Here is a 23,383-nt window from a genome sequence, read left to right as displayed (position 1 = left end):
GTTTTGATGAAAACCCTTTTCCAAAATTCAGAAATTTTGATTAAAAGTCATGGTGAAGAAAAAATTTCCAGCACAAGGAGGCAGATGAATAGAATTTGTACAATTTACTATATAAAAACCAACCAATTTTCTGTAAGATAAACTGTGCCCACAAAAAGCAGAAGGATGCAAAGGATGGATCCATTCTGATTAGTCTTTAGACTAGGTTGATGAGTATCTCAGTAGCTGTTGCAAGCACAGCAACCAATGCCTGTGAAATTAATGCAATTTTAATATCCTTGCTACTACAAGTTTTTTTAAGTATTCATTTGCTAATCCCCATTTCTTCTCCAGTGACTCACAGAGCTTGGGCTACAGCTATTTAAACTCTCCAAAGACATTTCTGGATAAAAGCATGAAAGGCATGAATGAACCCAAGGCTAGGGGAAAAGGAGCAAGGTTGGTTCTTAACCTTCCCAGACATGAATCCTCAGGAACTACCCAAAGAAAACAGAAGGGTTATTCAAGCACATCTAAGCACTGGAACGTTTGTCAATGCTTCCTTAAGAAATGCACTTGTTTATCTATAATTCGATTTCTACATGAAGATTTGGCCCAGCTTTGGAACAGATTTTCACTCCCAAATAATTTCATTCTTTATATTTTCTTTCTATGCTTCAGTATCTGAGGAAGTCTCTTAGCTTTTAGAACTAACAAAAGTACTTCTTAAAAACTGCTTTTCAACCACTACTTTCTTCAAAAAAAGAACCTTTGTTGACTAATTCTGCAGGAATACAGGTATTGAATTTGACTTGCACAGAGTTGATAATGCATCAAAACAAATGCCATGGTTGAAGTTACCTCAGTGTGACAGCACACCCAGGACAGCCATACACCAGTGATACAGCACCTGCTCATGTGGAACTAGAAGGAAACATTTCCTTTTTTTCAAACTTGTCACATTTCCAATAAAAAGGTTTAATTGCAAACCCCCAAATTAGGATGAGAATTTCTGACAGTCACAAGCAGCAGGGATGAGCCGTGCTCCCTGCAGGCCACCATCAGGCAATGTGAATTTTATCAGAGCAACCACACAAAAACCACCTGGCAGGACCCATTCAGGCTCACAAAAGGCCTGTGACACAATTCTTCACAGGACTCTGCTAGAAAACCCAAATTGAGATTTGATAAGAAGCAAAATACTTCATCAAAACTACAAACTGTCCAAAGGATAGAGATTAAAGAAGGAATAATTGGTTTACTGTCAGTATGGCTAAAGAGTAACAGTAACACCTCAAGATTCTGTACAGAGCTTCTCTCTGCAATTTGACAGAAAACATGAGAATTTTCTATCAGCCCAGCTTGGTCAAAAAACCCCACCAAAACAAAACCAAATGGCTGATCTGGAATAGAGATGGTGAGCAACATCCAGAGGCACAGATTTGGGGTTCTGTTAGGTAGATTGTGTCCTGCACACCAAATTACTGCTGAGAATTGTTGTGTGTCCCTGCCCCAGGGCCATGGAGCTGAGCCATGCTCAGTGCCCTGCCAGGCTCCCTCTCCTCCATGGCCGGGGCAGCTCTGGCCTGAGCTGCACTCACCAGCTCCTGCAGCCCATGCACCCATCTCCTGAACAAAGGAACTGCTCATGGAAGCACCGCTAATTTATCATAATCACAAGATGGATTTTAGGCATATGTTAGATTTTCTATTCAAGAAGAAAATTACTCCTGTTCTTTTTCTGAATGAGTAAGGTCATCAGGAGGCAGCTTTCACCTGCCAGTCTTCTGAATCACAGGGTAGAGCTGGATTTTTTTTAAACTCACAAACCTTTTTTTTTTAATAAAATGGAAAAGATTTCCATGCACATTTCAGCATGAAAGGATATAACTCCCTATTCTTCACACTGATTGCAGCACTTATCAAAAAGAAACATCTGCTGGGGCACAAATACTACAGAATAATCTCCTTTGGGCTAACATTCTGTATTTCCATGATGGATTTTTTTCCAACCAGACAACTATAATAATTTTAAACCAATCTAATGTACTATGATTAAATACTATGATTAACTGAAGGAGAAAGTTACGGTAAGACCATATAGACCTCAAAGTTTCTGCAGCATCTACTCCCTGTTGTATGTACAAGGAGGGACTTGTTAGAGATGGAAAGAAATTAAAACTTTCCACAGAATCTTGACATATCAGACTGATCACATATGACTGGATGTGCAGTAAATGTAGCTTTAAATTACACAACTGAACTACTTTGTATTGTATGCAGGTGAGATATCTACATGAATTTTTTTTGGCAGTGTCAATCAGGGTTTTTCACTTCTAGCAGGTGAGGAGCAGAGTCACAAAGGATAAAGAAGGTATGGCTGGCTCAGTTACAGTAAATCCTCTCCAAAGAGAGCTGTAAGGTCCCTGGGCCACAGGGACGTGGCTCCTTTCGGCTGCTGCCAAGCTCCCCTGCACACAAGGACACCTGCACTCATTGTGCACTCCATGTTTTATAGGAGCTGCTCAGGCTACAAAGACTGACCCATTTACCTGTCCAAAACCACCTCTGCTTTGGTGGAAAGCCCAGAACAGCTTTGCAAAGTCACTTGTGAAGTTCTTTCTCTTCCTGTGAACTGTTTTTTCGGTAGCTGAATATTTCCCAAGGAAGAAGGCTCCGTGTAAAGCACAATTCTCCTTCCCCATGTTCATCCTTTTTCTCCACTGACACCCCACCCTTCACTCAGTGCCTTCCTCCGTGGCTGTACTATTTCAGCCAATGAAGCTGCTGTGACTTTCTCCTCTGTGCCCCAATCTGAAAGCCCTAACTGTGTCATGATATATGAAACTGTTGAGCTTTACAGGCACTTGTTACGTCCACCCACTTTTCCTGGTGCGTTCACCTTGATTTAGTGCAGGGCTTTTTAAAAAAACAACTGATAGATGTGTTCCAGGAGGGAAGGAGCACAAACAGTACCAGTGCTTCTGACAATATGGTCTTACACACAAAAATGGCTGAGGAAACTGAGAGGACTGGGGCAGAGCACTCCCACAAAAAAAGTGATTTACACAAGGGAAAAGCACTGTACTCCCCATGGGACTGGCTTTAAACTGTTTGTGTACAGACATTACATTGGCACGTTTCCCATCTGAAACAAGCCACAAGAAAATGGAAAGCCACACACAGAGTGAAGCAACAAATTCAAACCAGCCTCCTTTGCCTGTTTCTATAGTAACCAGCTGCAGTAAGTGCCTGGCAGAAATCTTAGACCCCAACTATATGAATTGTTTATGTAATTATATTTTACATGCAGACAGATCTCTGCCTCACTAAAGTCACTGTATCACAGGAGAGATGTGTGCTTTACTGCCTGCATTAGCAGAACAGATGGAATACATGGCAATACCACCATGAATACAGCAAGAGACTGAATTTTCACTCTGAATTTTTAACAGTTCTGGCACATTGTTACTCCATAGCGTGTCTGCTCTGGGACACCAAATGGAGCATATGTCCCTAGGGTTGTCAGTCAAGCATATCAGACAGCACTAAATTCACTTGTAAAACATCTAAGTGTTGTTTCTCTTACTGAGTAAATATTTTCCAAAATTACAAATATTTATACAATCAAAGAGTTCAGAGAAAAAAAAAGTCCAATTAGAGGGACATCTGCAGTCTGGAATGGAACCATAGAAATGTCCTCAATGTCTAACAGACAGTCAGCTATGCCTATTTGTCTGGAGAGATTATCTGAAAGTTGAAGCCCCCTATGGATAATTTGTTTCCCCTTTAAAAATATTGAATTTCTTGTTAAATGGACTACACTCAAACACTCCAGACCTCCTCTGCTAAAGTCTAAGAAATCAAAAAATAGGCAAGTTACAGCTATTTCCCTACACCTGAAATGCAGCATTAACCTCTTTTCACCATTTGTAACAGATTTAAAATACTGAATGTTACAAAGCAGCACATCTAATGAGAGCACAGCATTTCACCCCCTTACCCACAGGATGTAATTAATACACTCCCAAACACTATTTTCTTTTGGATTTGAAAACACTGAAACAAAAATTATGATGCTAGTCTGTGGTAACTCTAAGCCCCTTGTTAATTCATTTGAAAATGAGGTGTCCCAAAAGAAAAGCATGAGCAGCACAAAGTAAAAGCATGTACAGCATTCTGGTAAAACATGTCAGTTGTTCTGTGCTCATTTCTTCCCATTTTTGGCTGAAGCATTTCAGAATTTAGAATAGGGAATTATTCATAGCAGGCTAAGCTTTATTTTTAACTCTCCACATAATCTGACATTACAGGAATGGATTTAGTATAAATTTAAATCAAACTCTCTTAATGCAGTCAGATAAGTTCCCTTTTAAACATTTTGTCTTCAAGAAAGTTCACCCTGCTATTTTATGTCTCTGGACATTTGGTGGCCTATCTGGTTTCTAAGGCTTTTTACTGCACTGTTCTTTTTCCCTCACTTACTGACACACTTCCCAGGTTAGAAGCTTACTGACTATTAATGATCTTCTTTCCTTACATCACTGAATGAGTTTTTCCCCATTACTTGTAGAGTTGTTGTAGAAATACAACAATCATTTATTCTGTACTTCAGATGTAGCTCATAAAACATTTCACTGGTGTTGTCCAAGACCTGTGTTCTTAAACAGTTCAGGCAGTTAATTCTATTGCAATCACATCTTCAAAAAGCAGCCTGGTAAGGCCAGACTGCTGCTTCTGATAAAGACCAACAGCCAGCAGAAAGGAAAACAGAACAATTTTATACAAAGTTTTGTAGAAACAGCATTACTGCAATAGGAAAAGTAAGGCAGTATGTTCCTGTAAGATACAGTTCAAGTTAAAATGGCTCTCCAACCCATAATAGAATTGTATTCTAAATATCCAAATATCACATGAAACACAATTCAAGATCAATTTGGAAACTGCTTTCCATATTATCTAGTCCTGGAATTAGGCTGGGAATGGAAATGGTGGATTTCACCATAACAGAGGCATCTTATACAAATCAATTGGTCTCATCAAGGTTCCTAGCACAGCTTTTTATGCGCTACAGTACACATTTATCAGAGTGAGGATTTCCTCAGTGCCTTTACTATAATTTCCCAATAACATTAGAGAAGTCTCAGACAAGTTTTCCCACTAATACAGCAATAGAAGCAAAGAAAATTCTAAAATTGCACTACCAAAATAATTATTGGCTTGTTGAAATTACTCTCAGTCAGGGAAGGAACATAAACACAGAAGATGCTTAAATTATAAACTGCAGAGCATCATCCTTAAAGAGTAGAAATTATCAAAGTTCCCTTATATTGAAATGATGGAATTGATTTTTCATTAGGAGTAAAAATGAAGTACCTCATATAGCTAATGGAAAAAACAAAACCAATGCTCATCTGTGTGGGGGTTTTGGCAATTTCTTCATTGCTTTGAAAGAAATTGCAATTTGAAAAGTGCAAGAGATTAATTTATTTCACTATTCATGAAAGAGCAAGGGTTGGCCTGGTATACATGGCCAAAAAGGCAGGATAACCCTGACCATAATGAAATGTCCATGCATAAATGGATACACTGAAATAGCAACTTAAATCTGGCTAATTCAGCTGCTCTCTCTGCATTTAATTATTCCAATTAAAATCATCAAGCACATATCTGCCATGAGACAACTACAGGCTTTTCATGGCCAAAGGAAAATGCAAAGCTTCACAACTGAAAAGCAATCTGATACTACACCATACAGTGCCAAAAGGAAAAACATGGTCATCTATGACACCTGCCCCAGGAATGGACAAGGAGCACAAGACAGACACATCCGAACGGGGACACTCGAGGCAGTTGCGGTTTACAGTTTGTTTCCAGCAAATCAGGGGGCAGAAGGGAATGGCTTCAAAGACCAGAAGAGTGGTGGGATGCAAGACAAAGGCTCTCACACCTCCTGCTACCTCAATCCCATCTTAAGGCCAACAGGTTTCTGCTGTTTTTCTGTTGTGTTGTGCTTGTTTTGCTCTCCCTTTACTTGTTTTTGCTCTCCCTGTGTTTAAGTTGCATTGCTCTGTTTCCCTCACGCTACAATGGCTCCGCCCAGGCTCTCCCTCCCCGCCCCGCTCTGTGTCAATCTCCCTGTCCCCACGGTTCCCCGCGGATCCATTTCTGCTCCTCCCCGGTTACCCCGGCACCCCAATGTCTCCTTCCCTCGGCTCCTCCCCCGGGCCCTGCCAGTCACTCCCTGCTCCCTCCCTTTCTTCCAGAAACTTCTCTGCAGGGCTTGCAGTGATTGGCTCAGGGACTGGGGCCCCTCCTTTGAGTTGTATCCATTGGTTTCCCTGTGTGTCAGTCTCACCTACCCCACTCCCCCCTGGATTCCCATTCGTCCCTGTACCGGTTCCACCCCTACCTCCACTCCCTTTATAAACCCTTGTTGGCTCGCCCATATTCTCATCATTTGCTGGCCCCCCTGGGTTTTATTAAAGTCTGGCTTGCCCCAAACGGAGAGCGCTCTTTATTTCCTGTTCATGGCAGCCTTTCCCGGTCTCGTCCTTTCCCTGGCAGCCCCCGCAGCCTCAGCGCTGGGTGTGCCCGAGGCGCTGTCCCCGAGCCCGGCTGTCGGGACAGTGCCCCCCGTGCTGCTGCCGGCCGGCCTGGGCCAACACAGCAGGGCCGTCACCGCTGCAGTTCCCCGTATATTTCGAACAAGTCAAGAAAACAAGAGGTTCTTTTTATACTTAAGAAGACAAAAGTAACCAGGAGTTCTGTCTGCCACCAAAATACCAACACCCAGAAGCAGGGAAAGGATAGCACAATCTCCCAGGTTGCTTTGTAATTCGAAACAGCAGCTGGTCCATGGAACTGTAGTATGTTTGTTACTCAGATCCTGCACAATCTCAGCCTATTGCCACAATGGTGGACCCCCTATGTCAAATACTGCTTTTTTACCACATCACATTGTATTAGCACCATCTGTTTCAAAGGTACTCTGCCAGCCAAACATCAGCTTTAACCTGATGTATTTCTCTCCCAGACTGCAGTGGCTTGTCCGTGAATTGGTACTCCTTACAAACAGATGCACAGGTGAATTTGTGAAGACCGAGAATGTGCTAATGTGAAAAACATAGTTCACACTATAAAACACACCATTAAACAAGCACACCAACCTGAAAAAAAGCAGTTGAACAAAAGGGCAAACTTTAAAACAAGCTTTTGAAGAAAAGCTCTAAAAGATTGTTTGGAGACTCTCAAGTAAAGTGGTGCTTGGTTATACTGCTGTTTCCAGGCTTTAATTTTGTACTGAGCAACTGACACCTTACTAGGGTGGGTTAAGACCACTCAGTGACTTACCAACAATTACACAAATGCATCCTACTGTGGGAGTGACTCAAGTGCAGTCTGCAGAGCACAAAACACGGGGGTGCACCTACACACAGCAGGGCCCAACCACAGGCAGGCATGAGCAGCTACAGACAGGCACAAGAAAGCAGCTGGGGGTCCTTGTGACCATGAGTGCCACAGCACACATCAGAGTTGAGACTGCCACAACACAGAGCATCACCATACAGTTCTAGAAGGCTTTAAACATTCTCCCAAACACAGTAACACCTTACCTCATCAGAAGGCTTCAGGCATCTGCCCACACACAGTAACACCAGGTCACCTCAGAAGGCTGCAAGTAACTGCCCTTCTTGTTCTTTAGCCCAGCCTTTTATCCCGTCCTGTTGATGCATTGCACCTGTGTGCCCTTCATTGTTAATGCCCTGCACCTGTGTGCCCTTCATTGTTAATGCATTGCACCTGTGTGCCCTTCATTGTTAATGCCCTGCTCCTGTGTGCCCCTCACTGTCCATGCCCTGCCCCTGTGTGCCCTCTGCTCCCTTTGGTGGTTGCTCAGTGCCCTGGGCACTCCATGGCTCATTGCTGTCAGTGCTGCTCACAGCTGTGCCCACTGGGGATGAGGCTCAGCCCAGCCCCATCCCAATCACCACAAACTGGGCACCTGTAAGGCCAACGGGATCCGGGGGGCTTTGAGAAGAGCACTGAGCAGCTCAGGGAGGTGACCCTGCCCCTCTGCTCAGCCCTGGTGAGGAGCACTGCAGTGCTGTGCCCAGCGCTGGGCTCCCCAGTGCCAGAGTGACATGGAGCTCCTGAGCAGGGCCAGCCAAGGGTGACACAGAGGGTGAGGGGACAGGAGCAGCTCTGCTGAGGAAGGGCTGAGGGAGCTGGGGCTGCTCAGCCTCAAGAAGAGATGACTGAGAAGGAACTCCATCTTTGTCTGTCAGTGTCCAAAGGGAGGTGTCAGAGCACAGACCAGGCTCAGCGATGGAACAAGAGGAACAGGCTAGAAATGATGGCCAGAAAGGTCCACCTGAACGTGAGGGAGAACTTTCCTGTGCAGTGACAGAGCACTGACCAGGCTGCCCATGGAAGGTGTGCAGTCTCCCTCACTGGGGACATTCCACAACAATCCTGGACACAACTCTGTGCCATGAGCTCTGGGATGGCCCTGCTGGAGCACGGAGGTAAGACCAGATGACACACTGTGGGTCCTCCAACCTGACCCTTTGGTAATAAAACTGATTTTAAAAACAGAGACAAGACATGGTCTAGAGCTCAGCCAGGCTTAAAATGAAATGCAAGAGAAGTACTACGTGTGCATCACAAAGGCAGCTCACCCAGGAGATTTAAGGTGTGGAGAAGATGGACAGAAGAACCAAGTGAGTTTTAAGCCCCAGTCCTTTAATAGGGATTACACTCGGGTAATAAAAGCATAGCACCATAACACAACTCTTGGCATGTGACCTAACTGTACAAATCCTACTGCAATGGCAGCAGGAGGCAAGGTAGTCAGAAAAAAAAGATACCAAAACTTCCCTTCCCATTCCATTTGAACTGATTGCCTTCAACAGAAACAAACATTTCCTGTGACATTAAGTTGTCATCAGCTTCTGTAAATCCCAGTTCACTCAGTCTTTTCCTGTGTATCTGTCTCTTCTTTGCAGAAGCAGCCCCAAGTACATTTGCAATTTCAGAGTTGTTTTCAGCTTGTTCAGAAGTCTGAGCTCGCTTACAAAGCTCCAACTCATCAGTTACACATCCAGGTTGTTCTTGCCTGGAGCCCTCTGCACAGGCTGCCTCAGCACCTGCCTGGGTAGGTTGTGTGCACCCTAAGGCAGGAAACAGAATATCATCAACAGTCATGCAAAGCAGCCACACCATTAAAAAATCCTGGAATTCATTTTCTTCAATCATAACATTGTCAACTCATCCCACTCTTTGGTACTTCGTGTACTTCATGACAGCCACAAATTTCAAAGTTAGGAAGTATGCAATCCAAAAACCTGGGTATATGAAGCATGCAATCCAAAAACCTAGACTTAGTAGTTTCAGGAGTTTCTTCTAAGAAAGAAAAGTACCTGTTCTTTCCTGTGTTGAAGCATCCTTCATTTCAGAGGGCACTGCTGGTCTAACCAGGACCACACCATATCCTTCATTATTGTGGATCATATTGTTAACCATGGTTATCCTGGGAGCCTCATAAACTTCATCCAAGAAGTTCTACAGAACAAAAGAAATCTAACATGTCATGTCCAGCAAGAGGGACATAAAAATCTTTTAGGTAGAATCAGTTCTCTGTATTAGCTAGAGCAGGATTATTTGCCTACACAGGAGACATAGTGAAAAGCATTTTCTCCTCCTGGCAGATAAGAAATAAAACCAGGTAATTGCTGGAATGGATAAAAATGAAAATGTCATACTGCAAAGCTGTCTGTAGGAGGGGTTTGTCTTTGCAGAACTAGTTCATCCAGCAAGGATCAAGGCAAGTGCAAGGCCAGCATCATGTGTGACAGGTAAGAGTCCCAGCATAGCACAGCAGGGTCTGAGCCAACCCAAACCTTCTGGCACTAATTGCAGCAGTGATTAATTAGCTTTTGGCAAACCAGTACCTTGTGACTGGGACTCACCTTGACCAGTATTCCCTCCTTGCAGTGGTGGATCCCATTGTGCAGGAGGGTGCACACACTTCCTGGGTAGATCTCCACACCAGCACCCTACAAGACACAGTTGGCAGCAGTTCACAAGGAGTTTAGGCACATTTTTACCCTACAAGACACAGTTGGTAGCAGTTCACAAGGAGTTCAGGCACGTTTTTACCCTACAAGACACAGTTGGTAGCAGTTCACGAGTTCAGGCACATTTTCCATTGAACTCCACCACTCCATGGCAAATCTTTGTGTTCACCTACCAGTCTGCACAATGCAAAACGGTGTCACCCCTCCAGCTTCACAGCTTTGTTCCCCATCTCAAGCAGCATTACTCAAGGCTGAGGCCCCACAGCATGGAGCAGCAGTCCATGAAGGCCTGCTCAGGAGCAGCTGAACAGCCTTGCTGAACTTGCCTGTGCTTTAGTCTCCCTCTCAATACCTCAAGTTCCATCATTCTTTAAAATACCCAAAGAGTATCAGGGTCCATTTTTGTGTTTATCATCCCTCTGTAAGAATCAAAGGTGTCCAAAAAGGGCATTTCACTTGCAGAAACAGAAATGAGAAAACTAGTTATGGGCAGAGAGACCAGAGAATCACTACAGAAGTACTGCAGGACATGAACCAGCCATGCAGCAATGGTTATTTCACAGATGTCCCCAGTAACTGCATCACTTTGCTATCATCACACACAAATGAGCATGAGACACTTCACTAGACTTGATAAGAGGCTACAAGACCCCCGAGACCAATCTTGATTCAGTAACATGTAGCTGCCCAAAATGAATTTGCAAAGGTTCTCTCCAGAGCAACACAGGCCACCCTGTGACTGACTGCACTATTTCCAAAGACAAACCTTTATTTTAAATTGGGAAATAAGCCAAAGTTAAGAATGAGTGTGTACCTTTGCCCCATAGAGATCTGAGTTCCTCATCAGTAGCTCAGCTGATGTCCTCACTGTTATTCCAGTGGTTTCACATTGTAATACACAATTCTCCAGTGTTGTTTTCCCATGATGCACATCTACATACACAGGAACAATTACTGCTGGATGAACCAGTTCTGCAAAGACAAACCCCTCCTACAGACACACAGCCTTGCAGCAGCTTTGCCGTGTGATATTTTCATTTTATCCACTTCAGGTTCAATTCAGTGATTTGCTCATGTGTGGTTTGAACTCATGCTGCTTTTCTGGTCTAAGCAGGGACACTGCTACAAGGGAGCCCTGGCTGGAGATCTGTCTTACAGGTTGACTACTTCTTTATTGATGACAGCAATAATTTTTTTCATTGCATTCCTAAGAGACTTTTGGACTCAGAAGATATTAAATATATGCATACAAGTGTTAATAAACATTTTAACATGTTTAAAACCCAAATGTCTGTTGAGAAGAAGTATTAGATAGCATCTTCTGCAAAGACAAGGCCACAGCCAATAAACTTGGATACAACCCAGACTTAGCTGAGTGTCAGTTTGAAGGTGCTGCAAACAAAGTTCCACAGCACTCCTACAGCCTGTGCTGCTCCTCACTGGAGCACTGGCTGGCTCAGCTACAGCTGAGCATTGCCATGGGGGCTCTTCTGTGCACACAATTGTGTCCATTTCCAGGCAGCCTGACACAGGCTGTGCTGCACTCAGAGTCAGGCTGCCTTAACAGCACAAGAGCAAGTTAATTATCTTAACCCAGCAGAAGAATAAAGCATAAGAACTACAAGAGCTTGAAAGTACAAACAGAAATTATTTTGATTTCTGCATCATAAGCAAGTTAAAAAAAAGAGGGAGGAAGACTTGATACGTATACCTGTAGTGCTCCTCTTTAACAAAATATTGCAAACTGCAACACTGGGTCCCAGCTTTAACTCTAACACTAATTATTAAAGAGTCACAAAAAAATCAAGATGCTTTTACACTTACTTAAAATCCCCTCCACAGCATCATGCTGCACTAACTTCAGATTGGAGATCTTTACGTTGGCTCCTGTACAGTCAAAGAAGTTGTCTCCCTTCCCTTGTTTTTCTATCACGACATCATCGGGCAGGCCATAGCCTAAGGGCAGAGTGAGAGATGCAAGCTCAGAGAACATCTGGTGACAATGAGGTGCTCAGGACATAACAGACATTTAAATCAACGACAGAAGTTTAAAGCTTGATGTTTTAATGCCTTGAATAGGATTTTCAACAAGTGGCCAGGCTACACCTTACATCCCCTCTGTGCCAAGGTACAGGAACTCCAAACTAAACTCAAAAGTTACCTTGCTTGAATGGCACACAACAAAATGCAAAGTTATCTGAGAAAGTTGAACAAACGGGTAACTGAGCTCACTTTTGCCAATGCCAAAGTTCTCACTCCTAAAAGTTACCAACAGAGCAGCAGAATGCAGGAATTGAGGACACACAGGCATCTCCAGTCTGCTCCCAAAGGACAGAAGTTCACCATAGCAGGCAGAGGTTCCCAAGAACACAGAGGGAAAAAGCAGTCACACCACAACATGAGGAAAAAAAAAGTGCAGAGGGATTGATATTGTCAGCATGCTTCATTCAGCTTCCCTATTTACATGGAATTTGGGGGAAAATTCAGTGCTCCTGTGTTGCACAAGCTTCCAGATTAATTCAGTTTAAAAAGCAGCTTTCACAAGCACATGCCAACATTGATTTACTAAACCATCCACAGTTGTCAGCATTTAAGCACTTACAGGAAAATTTATGAGCATGTAAAGCTTTTATTGCTTGTCACTGACAAGAATCATGATAAGGAAAGCAATAATGCCACATCCATTACAGCAGCACGAGCCCTATCATTTGCTGAAAGCACACACAGATAAGAAGTGCCCAAGCAGGATGCCAGCTTCTAACCAAGTACAGAAATAAATAAACAGTGCCACATGCAAGTAGAAAGGTTAAAAACAAAATGAAAATAAAAAGCTTTGAACAAGAGTTGGCAGAAAGTTTTAAAGACAGGCCATTTAATGCCAAGTTAAGTGATTGATACTTCAACACATTATATTACCCAGAAATCTGTTCCCACTGCCACTGATTTATGGTCTCCCCTGAAGAGGAGGTGGCATGGGGCAGTTCCAGCATGTAAAAAGAGAGCAGCACAGGACAGCACAAGTTTAACTTCTCACCACTACAGAAAGATGTTGTTATCCAAAGCAGGAGTTTTAGGAATGACTATCTGCAGAGTGCCTGCAGTTCTCTAAGTGCCTTTAGCTTGCCTGACACCTCACCTGTGAAGCAGCAGCTCTGGAATGAAGATTCACCTGCTGCCCAGGGCTGCTCACTGCCCAGCAGGGCTGTGCCAGCAGCCAAAGGCCTCTGTCACCCACTGTCACTGTCACAGCCGATGCTGCAGGTTCCCAGCCATGGCACAAGCACAAGGGAAGTTCTTTGGTGCCTCTGCAACACCTTCTTGTCTGGCATGGAAGGTATCACTTCCTGCAGCTGCTACTGCTTTAACCTTATTTAGTTCCTGTAAGGTTTTATTTATCCCTGATTTATAAATCTCCATACTTTCAACCTCACTACTGACTGCACAGTAGCTGGGAAAAAATAGAAGCTCCACTAAGCAAAGTGACATCTTTCAGGAGTCACCCCTCCATCCCAAAAAAGCCACCAAAGCAGCCAGCTGCTCAGATTAGTGCCAGCAGAGTTTGTCTTGATGCTCCTACTTCAAATGTTCCTAGCTGCTCCTACTGGTATAATTCCCTATCTAACAGGAGTCCTTATAAGAAGATTAAATACCTGACAAGCACTTGTTATTCAGAGCATGGTTTGAACTAAAAATACATATTTATATGCCTTGCTTCTTAAAATAGAGCAGCTCATCCTTAATGTGTGCTACAGCACCATTTGTATTTCAGTTTCCTCAAAGCTAGAAAAGCAATAAATAGCACCACACACAATTTCAGAACAATGTCATTCTTGAGATAAATAAAGCACTTTATCTGTGTCCCTTGTCCTGCAGGTGCACTGGTTATCACAATGTGTGTCTGCATAAATCAAACACACACTGGAGATGGGCAGGAAAGAAAATGACTCATAAAACAAGAAGGGCAAGAAAAATAAAGTCCAGAACAGCAGGAAATTAAACCCTCTGCCTTCTTCTCATTAAGAAGCTTTGACAAGATAAAAATGCAACTAAATAAGTGTCTGAACAGCTGCAGAAGCCCAGTGATAAACAGACTGTAGCACTGCAACAGTGTGTGCCTGCCTAAAGCAAAGGGATACACTGAGAAATCAAGAATGATGAGGGAGAGACAGCAACATATCCTAGGCAAAGCAGAAGTATTTAAAACACAAATATTTTGCAAGAAAAATCCTAAAATCACATCTGTTGTTTCTGTTTCTGCAGAAAAAAAAATGTTTTGTTAATCAAAAGTTGCCTCCTCCACTCACATGCTTCACTCAGTGCAGAGCCAGGCTGGCAGCCCCTGCTCCCCCTGGTAAATCAGCAAGGATCAGTAAATCCCAGCTGCACCTCCTGCCCCTGCACTCCTGGGGCTCAGGCTGCCCTGAGGCACACCCAGACACTCAGAGAACAACAAGGACATTTCTCAAGCACTCCCAAGTTAGTAGAAGCCTCTCAGAATAACTTCTCTGTTTCCACTATTGCAACCAACAAGTCCCTTATGTTTCTGTTGAATCCTCTCTATTACCTATATAATCACCATTTATACAGACAAATAGGAGGAAATTATGAATTTGCTATTAATCAGCAAAATCTGCAGTTTATCTGCACTGAAGCTCATTAAACAGCTCACTCCACCCTGCATTAGGCACAGCTCTACAGAAGAAACAGGAATACTTTGAAGAAAAAACCTCCTGGTAAATTCTGCAAAGAGTAGATCCTTACACAGAGCCAGTTTAAGACATTCCATTTGCTTGTTTAAGGACCTTTAAGACTAGCAAACCTGCTACCTTCTAGCTCTACTGAATCAGCAATGGAGAACATGCCATCCACAAAATAATGGCCAGGACAGATGATGACTGTGTCTCCTTCATAGCAGGCGCTCACAGCTGCCAGGGGATCACGGTGAAACTGCAAAAGACAAAAAAAACCAATCAGCTCCCAAAGAATGTGGAAAAATGGATGCATTTATGCCTGTAGAGCTTGCTTTCAATTAAATGTTGCTGCTTTTGCTTTAAAGAAACCCTTTCAATGGCATTAAGAATACGAAATTTCTACTTTGAATTCAAGAATTGTAGCTCTCTGCAGACAAAACCAGTCTTAACACATGACTTGGATGTTTGTGTCACATCCATTCCCCCAGGAAAAAACTGGGGCACACACAAATAAAAGAGCACATGCCCCAAAGCAAACTTCACTATGGACTTGGTTCCAGGCCAACACTTCAGTTGTGCCTAAGTGATTTGACATGAATTTGCCATGAAAAAGTAGATAGGTAGAAATGTAAGAAAATAAAAACCAAACAATTCAGCAAGTGGATCAGAGTTAGTCTGAATACTGCTGTGTTTGCTCCTGGTGCGAGTCACCCCCAAACAGAGTTCAAATACCACAGTGGTAAATAGTGCCCACATGATCCTGTTCCTTGATAAAGAGGGTAGGGTGATATCCTTAACAAACATTACTGAGGGATTCCATACTGAAGGATAACAAATAGTAAATAAAAACTACACATTTATTGCTTCCCAGCAAATTCCAGGGTAAGCATAGTAAGAGCACTTTTTCAGTTGCCAAGTCAGAAAATCAGATTTATAGCCTAATAGTTACTCCAGGACCTTCCCCATGGCTCCATTCTGGCAATCTGTAATTCATTAATGTGATCAGAACACAGCAAATCATTTCACTTGGGTCCAAGGAATTCAGCCTCTTCTAAACTGCCGAAATAGCAAGTCTTGTCTGAATTCACTAAAACTAAACATGGCTGCTCCTAAAATAAATGTATTTCCTACACAGTACCAAAGCAAGAAAACTATGCTTCCTCCTTCAAACCCTAGATCATAATCAGCAGCATCAAGAGACATGGGCATTTCAAAACTAAAGTGTCATGCCTTACAGTGTTTCATTGTAGAGTTATTAGAGGTTCATCTCATTTCCTACACACAGGAAGCTGCTTGTATGGAGTACTCAACAGGCACAAATTAATTGAAAGAATTATTTGAATCATACAAATTTTACCACTTACTGTTTAAATTATAGTGATTTTTTTTTAACTGACCAAACAATCCCACCACTGTAGTATCTTGCATGTGGTAAACTAACTTATCCTTCCACATTGTTTCTTGAGAGGAAAAACTATTAGCAGACAGACAATTCCTGCTACTGCACCTGTATTTCTAAGGCTCCACAAGATTCTGGGCAAAGTTTGTCTCTTGTCAGCTGCTGGAGCAGATCTGCTTTCATGTTCCAGGGCACAACATGAATGACCTTGGCACCCGTTGACCTCGGTCCTTTAGCCTGGAGGCTGCCGTATTTTTGGTAACCAAACACATACCTGCAACAAAAGCAACAGAGCCAACAGCTCCTCCTTCAGTCCCCACCTCATCGGAGTTCTGTGACTCCCCTCAGGAGCCTCCTCCCTGCACAAACCCACCAGTTACCTCAGCAGGGGATTCTCAATCACTTTTAGCCTTTGTTTTATGTGCTCCACTCGCTCATACAATTTTAGTCCTTCCACCATGGAAACGTTTTCTGCTTCTGAGTCTGAATCACTGCTTGGTATGCTGTTCCTCACATTTAAAAACTTCTCATAGAGCTCTTCACATTGAGATAACAAGTTCTGGTGCTCAGCTACCAGCCCAGAAGGCACCCGGTGCTCCAGGATGTCGTAGTGCCTGCAGTTCAGAGCAAGGGGTCAGCACAGGGCACACACACAATCCTCACAGACCCAACAGGAGGCTGGAGAGAACCTGAGGATTCTGCATCAGTTACTTGAGTCAAGGTTCTCTGCAGTCTACATCAACACTGCTCCATTTTATTTCAAGCAGCAAAACCAAAACAATCTGAACAGACACAAACATTTTAGTTTCCAAACAGCTGCCCACCCACCTTGAAAGACTGTCTACTATCAGAAACTCACCCTAAAAAAAAAGGCATAAGTACAGCCAAAAAAAAAAAACAGTAACAATTTAGAAGATAATATCTAAGCCTTTACTAGAATAACAGAAAGATTCACACACATTCCTTCTGGATAATAATCAATTTACAAGTTTTTGTTTACATTCAGCTCTGTTGTGGTTTTTATTTTATGCCCAGAGGTTAAAGTGGAGCATCCCATGCCAGCTTTTATAAGGACTAAACTCATATGAGGAGTGTTAGGATGACTATTGCTGGGTTTGGGGCACCATCTGATGGAACACCAAGGCTCAGAAATCAAGTGGCAGCCTCAGTTGTGATCTCTTTCCATACAAGATTTTGACCAGCAGACAGTGAACGCTGTTATTGTGAGTCCCTGTTCCCACATGACACTTCCAGTGGTTCTGCCCTAAGAACAGCCAAGGTGTAGCACTCACAGTCTCAGTCGGGGCTCAACACATCTCACAAAGTAATCAAACTCATCCTCCTCCTCCTCGTCCCAGGTCCTCCAAATACAGCGGTAGAAGAACCTTGGGAAGCAAAGTGTTAAATCACACAGGAGAGCAAGGCACACAGCACTGGAAACACAGTGTAACCAAGCTGAGAATTCACCTCTCTCTAAAAATTCACATTACTGTCCCTTAGGCTGCTCAGTACACACAGTCATCCTTCCTGCCTGTTGCTTGCCTGCATAAAGAGTTTTACTTTGTGTGTCTAAGCTCAAAATTCATAATAACCTGTGTTCTACTTCCTCAAAAGGGAGTGAACAGCTAAGCCCTGGTTTTGAAAAGCAAGACTGACACTGTTCAGATTCTGAGGCTTTCTGGCTGTTTGGTTTTGGCCAATCACCCTTCAGCTAAGCTCTCCTTCTGACAATGTAAGTCATTCCTCCTGTTTTAGCTGTTTTTGTCCAGTCCCACAGCCTATTTGTAGAGAGGTTTCAAACAGCATGTAGTGCCTGAAAAAAAGTGGAAAAGAGACAGATGATAAAAAAGAAAAAAATAGAATATGTGAAGAGACACCTAAAGAAGAAAGAGCAAATTTAGGGGAAGAGGCAAAATGCAGAAAGAACAATGGGATAAGAAAAACAGAAAATCCTGAAAAAATGTTAATGAAGAAAAAGAACAGTGTATTAGTCTACAGGTGATACAGTCCAAAGAACTCTGGGGTGAAAAAGAGAGGGAAAGCAGTCTCCTCAGAGCACCAGTCATCAGATTGACTTTGGAAAGCTTGGCTTGTGGGGCTGCCAGCATGGCCCAAGAATTCAGGACAGAGCCCACTGGGTAGCAGCAGGGTGCAGTTGTCCTACCTGACATGCTCTATGGCTAGTGCTGTCTGGTCAAACCCTCCTGACTCATCATACACAACAAACAGCTCCTGCAGCAGGATCTGATGTTCCTTCAGCTCCAGGAGCTCCTGCATGCACTCCAGGGTGAAGCGGCTGTCCTGGGACTCGCACAGGAACGGCTCACTGAGCTGCACAACTGCCTTCAGGGCTGGGAAATTCACATCCACCACCTGTGGGAACAAAGAGCCCCGACATCCCTCAGAACTGCAGAGCCAGCTCAGGGAGGGGAACGGGATGTGCCTCAGTCAGGGCCATGCTGGTCCCCACCGACCCCACACAAGTGGCACCTTACAGCCAAGGCCATCTCCTCAGCTGAAGTGTCAAGCTTCTCACAACTCCACAACTAGAGAGCATTTTCCATATGCAAAATTTCATTCAAATCCCTCATAATGCTCATAACAAGGCCAGTAAGTTGATTTTCCCCATCCCTTTTTTTTTTTGTGCTGCTGTTTCTAAAAAAGGCCAAAAGCAATATCCTCAAACTCAAATCAATACTTCACAGCCCTTTGGGACTCCTGTGAGGGTCATTTTTCAAAGTGCTCACAGGATACAAACAATCCAAAGAGACAGCTCGGGCCAGTGAAAGCCATTTTGTCACTAATTGGGCAGAAAAGAGCTGAGGGACTAAAAAGTTTTTCCCTCCTCAACCAGGTGATGGAACTGCCAGTTTGAACATCCAAGACCTGGACATGGAGAGACTCACACAGTCTGTTAGAGAGGTCAGCTGTGTTCAGTGCAGACAAATGCCCGAGCAGCAGTGAGGCACTCACCGCCACGAGCACGTCGAAGACGTCGGTGCGCCAGATGGCCTGCCAGCCCGAGGGCTCCAGAACCTTCTCCAGGTACTCAGCTATGAACTGCTTCACCTCAGAGGCTTTGCAGTCAGCTACAACAAAGCGAAGACACCACATTTATGCAAGCACTGGAAGGAAACTCCTCCAGATCACTGCAGAATGAAAGTCAACACTATTGAAATGTTCCTCTACCACTTCTAAAGTTGGACTTCATTCTGTTATGCTCATGATCACAGAATAGTACTAAAATACAATGACATTAAACACATAGCCACTGCCGTATCGTAAACAGATTTACAATACACAAAAACAATTCAGGAAGACAAGCTAAAATAAGGCACAGGATCCACTACTTACTAACAGTTCTGCCTTTCAGTCATTCACATTTTAGTTACTTATATCAAAATTGCTGCCTCCTGGTCCACCAGCTAGAGCAGTTGAGGTTACAGCATAAGCAGGTAGGACACTGTATCTTTTCCAGTCCCCTTTATTAAAAGTATCTCACAGCTTAATATATACAATTGACTTTATTTAAACTGAAATGTTTAAAGTTACTACAAGAAAACTAACACTACCTTATTTTTGTATGAAAAAATTGCTTACCCAAGATGTAATCCTGGTAAGCGCTGAATCGCTCATAGAACAAAAGATGATCGGTGTAAAAAATATCCGGGAAAAGCACGTTCCCGTCTGGCACAGTCCTTCCCAAAGTAGTCCCTGGCTTGTCCCGGCTGCCATAGTCACTCCGGGAGTCAGCACTGCAGTCACTGTCGGCATCTTCCCGCTGCCGATCTGGGAGGAGGAGCGGGAATAAAGCAAACCCCGCACACTGTCACACAACCACTCACCCACCCTGTTCCCAAAGATCTGCTCAGTCCAGGGTCTGTCCTGAACCTGCCTTCTGCAGCACGCCCGAACTGACCCTTGGGGAAGCGTTTCACACCCACACACGTTCCTGGCTGCCCCTTGCAGCGCCGTGGTAGGCACTGAGAAACGCACCAGAACTTAACCATTAACAGGAAAAAAAACCTCCACCACATTCTCGAGTTGATTTGTAGGGCTGATTTCCAGAGCTCTCGTTTCCAGCAGGGTGCCCACGGCCCGAGCCGGGGTGCAGCCACGGGTCCGGCCGGTGCGAGGAACGCCCGGCCAAGCGGGCGTTACCCTGCCCGGGCGCGGCCCGCGGGGACCCGAACCCCGGCGGAGCAGCCCGGCCAGACCTGCCCGGCCCTCCTGCCCCCTCCACGCCGCTGCATGCCTGGGGCACCGCCCGACCGCGGGGCGCTTGCTGCGCTGCCCTGCCGGCTCCCCGCGCCCTCCCTGCCCGCAGGCACACGCAGCCCGTACCCTCGGCCTGCTCGGGGCGCTCCCGCGGGATGGGGATGGGGCCGGGGACGGGAGCGGGGACGGGAGCGGCAGCGGCAACCGGCGAGTCCAGGCCATTCCCCTGAGGTCCCGGCTCCGCCATTCCGTCCGCTCCGCTTCAAACCGCCCGGGCAACTGCCGGCGCCAGCGCCGCGCCCGCATTGGCTCGCGGCGGCAGCGCCCCGCTCTGATTGGCCGTCGTCAGGCAGCGCCCCGCTCTGATTGGCTGTCGGCAGCTGCGGCCGTTGGCGCGCGGGGCGCTCCGCAGCCGGTCCCGCGCTGGCGGCGCTCGCTCCGGAGCCTCCCCCGTCCGGTACGGCGGAACCCACGAACCGCCCCGGCCCGGCCGGCAACGGGCGCTCCACGCTCAGCCTGGGGGCCGGGCAGGCTGCCATCCCTGCCGAGAGCGGATGCACAGCGCTCGGAGAGAAGCGGCCAAGCCGCAAAAAAATGTAAAAGCACCCAACAATCAGCGCCGTCAAAAAGGAAAGAAAAAAGAAAAAAATGAACAACAAATAAACGAACCCCAGCCCACAACTAACAGAACGACATTCTCTGGAACGCCGGGCAGCCCCGCTTTGCTTCCAGCCCTGGCCGGTTCTTACACAGCAAGCGCCTGATCAGGATGTGACACACCGGCCTGTGTCATCCCCAGCGCTGCTCCCGAGGCCACTCCGCGCGTTCCCGGCTGTGACAGGGAGGGCTGGCGGGGATTAAAGCCAAGGCAGTAACTCCGGAACAGCAGCGGCCACGAGAGGGCTGCCGCGGATTTCCGACAGCCGATGGAACCGCTCCGTGCCCGCTCCCCAAACACCAATGCGGTCACCGTGCCCCCTTCCCAAACACCAATGCTGTCACCGTGCCCCCTTCCCAAACACCAATGCTTGTCACCGTGCCCCTTTCCCAAACGCCAGTGCTGTATTAATTCTCTTAAGTAGTGTGTTAAATATAGTTTTGAGTTATAAAAAAATGTTAAAATAGAAACTAAGCTATATAAGATATTTTCTTAAAGAAAGGACTTGCAGCAAAATAGCAGCCACTTAAATCTTTCAAAGAAGAATTTATTGCCCTCTTATCAGAAGAAATGAACGTCTTCCCGCCTTGAAGGCGCTGTTAGGATTCAAAGGAAGAAGTTTACCATGACCAGACAGAATCCTGTATTTGAACGGAATTTATGCATCATGTCTGAAGTGTATGACTATGCAACAGGCTATTGTTTGTAAGGGTTAATCTTTAGTTAACGTGTGTCCTTTTTTGGGCTCGTGTTGCCCAGAAAAGGTACCCGAACATCCGTAACTCTTTGTCTCTATTGTCTCATATTGTCCTAATTCAATTTGTCCAAATTATTATTCCTCTAATTGTATTACTATTTTTACAACCATTTTATTACTATTAAACTTTTGAAATTTTAAAAATAAGTGATTGGCGTTTTTCACACTTTAGTCCCCAAGAGGTTTCTGTTGAATGTTGTCAGAATTTACCATTATACCAGACATGGGTGTTTAACCATACACATATAGTTGTTATCTATCACTAGTTACAAACTTACAGTTAAACATCTGAATCCCTCCCAAAAGCTTATTGGCAAGGTTAGGCTTTCAGAGCAGAGCGTGTTTGTAAATAAGTAAGTGGAGGGAAGGGATGCCATCCAGTGGGATTTTCACCGGTTGAAAGGGGCCTCTTGGCCAACCTTGTGCATCTGAACAAAGCCAAGTGCAAGGTTCTGCACAGATACAGGCTGGGCAGAGAATGGACTGAGACTATTCCTGGGGAGAAAGACTTAGGGATGTTTGTGGATAACTATATAACCATAACGTTATGGCTGTGGAGGTTCCCATATTTAGATGTTTTGATTATTTTCCCCCTAAATAGGTACAATGAATTCAGGGACTCTTCAGTGGGAATATCAATTCTTCCTCACTAAAGTGAAACATTGGCACAATGTTGAGATCAGGACAACCCATTTACCCCCATTTCTTTTGTTTACAAAATAGCTGGGGGCAGATTGTGTTCCATTATATGAGACTTACACACTGTTTGGTTAATTACCCCCCAGTCCTTGTAAAGAGCTGGTTTACTTCAAAGAAACACAGCCCTGGCCATGATTTCCAGAGCCAGTGATTGCTGCTGCAAGTGTCATGGACATCCTGAGCTCCATTTGGCCAAAAAAAACCCCTGCAGTCGGTTTCCTTCCCCTCATGTTGGAAATAGAAGCAGTCCTCTTGTTGTTGGGAACCTTCCCCTTTCCAGCTTGCATGTGCATGCAGAGTGCAGGCCATCAGGTATTTTCCTGAACTCAGCTATTTTTGTCCCTGCAAGGTTTATCCATCCAGTTTATTACTGAGCATGAATTAGTGCTTTCCTGAACCTCATCTGGCAACTCAGTCTCCTTTTGCACAGCACACTTTCCTTTTACCTCAGCTCTTTCTTGCTCTCTTTCCCAAGCTTCTTTTTTTCCTGTGTAAGAGTGACCAGGTCCGTGTGAAGTGCAGAGGACTGGCAGCATTTCACATGGAACAATGACACTCCTGAGTTTGAGAGGAGGAAGAGAAAGTGCTTGCCCTCACTCTCTGCTCTCAGCTCTCACACGTTTGAATGAAATCTCACTGCTGTTGCTCCTGTGAATGAGATGGATCACTGAGATGTTTCTAAAACCCCCAGCCTTATTGTAGGCCCCAGTTTGATTTTTTTTCACCTGCTGTTTCCCTTGAATACTAAAATAGTGAAGGGTGCTCATATGCAGAACTCTGTCTTTTGAAATCTGAAATAGTTCAAAACTTGACATAGCAAACAGAGTTTGAAAATCACAGAAGGTCATTAATTGCTTTACAGAAATTAACACAAGTGCAGCTACATCAACCCAAAGAAATGCA

At 44.6% G+C, this 23,383-nt stretch overlaps 1 protein-coding gene across 1 annotated transcript; it reads right to left on the bottom strand.

Annotated features, from left to right (window-relative positions):
* Window positions 1-8,705: 8,705 nt before the first annotated feature.
* Window positions 8,706-20,673, bottom strand: SHCBP1 (SHC binding and spindle associated 1). Its single transcript, XM_064723109.1, has 13 exons — window positions 20,493-20,673; window positions 19,749-19,937; window positions 19,122-19,237; window positions 18,313-18,521; window positions 17,441-17,533; window positions 16,529-16,762; window positions 16,257-16,422; window positions 14,885-15,005; window positions 11,883-12,014; window positions 10,873-10,991; window positions 9,951-10,037; window positions 9,402-9,543; window positions 8,706-9,152 (listed from the first exon to the last, which is right to left on the bottom strand). Exons 1-13 carry the CDS (start codon window positions 20,611-20,613, stop codon window positions 8,833-8,835), a joined length of 2,049 nt encoding a protein of 682 aa, XP_064579179.1. The 5' UTR covers window positions 20,614-20,673; the 3' UTR covers window positions 8,706-8,832.
* Window positions 20,674-23,383: the final 2,710 nt, after the last annotated feature.

Source organism: Zonotrichia leucophrys, chromosome 11 (genome assembly GCF_028769735.1).
Source record: "Zonotrichia leucophrys gambelii isolate GWCS_2022_RI chromosome 11, RI_Zleu_2.0, whole genome shotgun sequence".
NCBI classification, from domain to species: domain Eukaryota; kingdom Metazoa; phylum Chordata; class Aves; order Passeriformes; family Passerellidae; genus Zonotrichia; species Zonotrichia leucophrys.
Note: the sequence above shows the minus strand (reverse complement) of the source record. Positions and strands in the feature narration are given on the sequence as shown.

Coding starts and splice junctions, on each gene's coding strand:
- SHCBP1 (XM_064723109.1), bottom strand. CDS start 20,613: ATGGCGGAGCCGGGACCTCAGGGGAATGGCCTGGACTCGCCGGTTGCC. Junction 10,992..11,882: donor TGCTGTGGAGGGGATTTTAA/GTAAGTGTAAAA, acceptor CTGTGTATGTAG/ATGTGCATCATGGGAAAACA. Junction 9,544..9,950: donor AGGAGGGAATACTGGTCAAG/GTGAGTCCCAGT, acceptor TTTGTTCTGTAG/AACTTCTTGGATGAAGTTTA.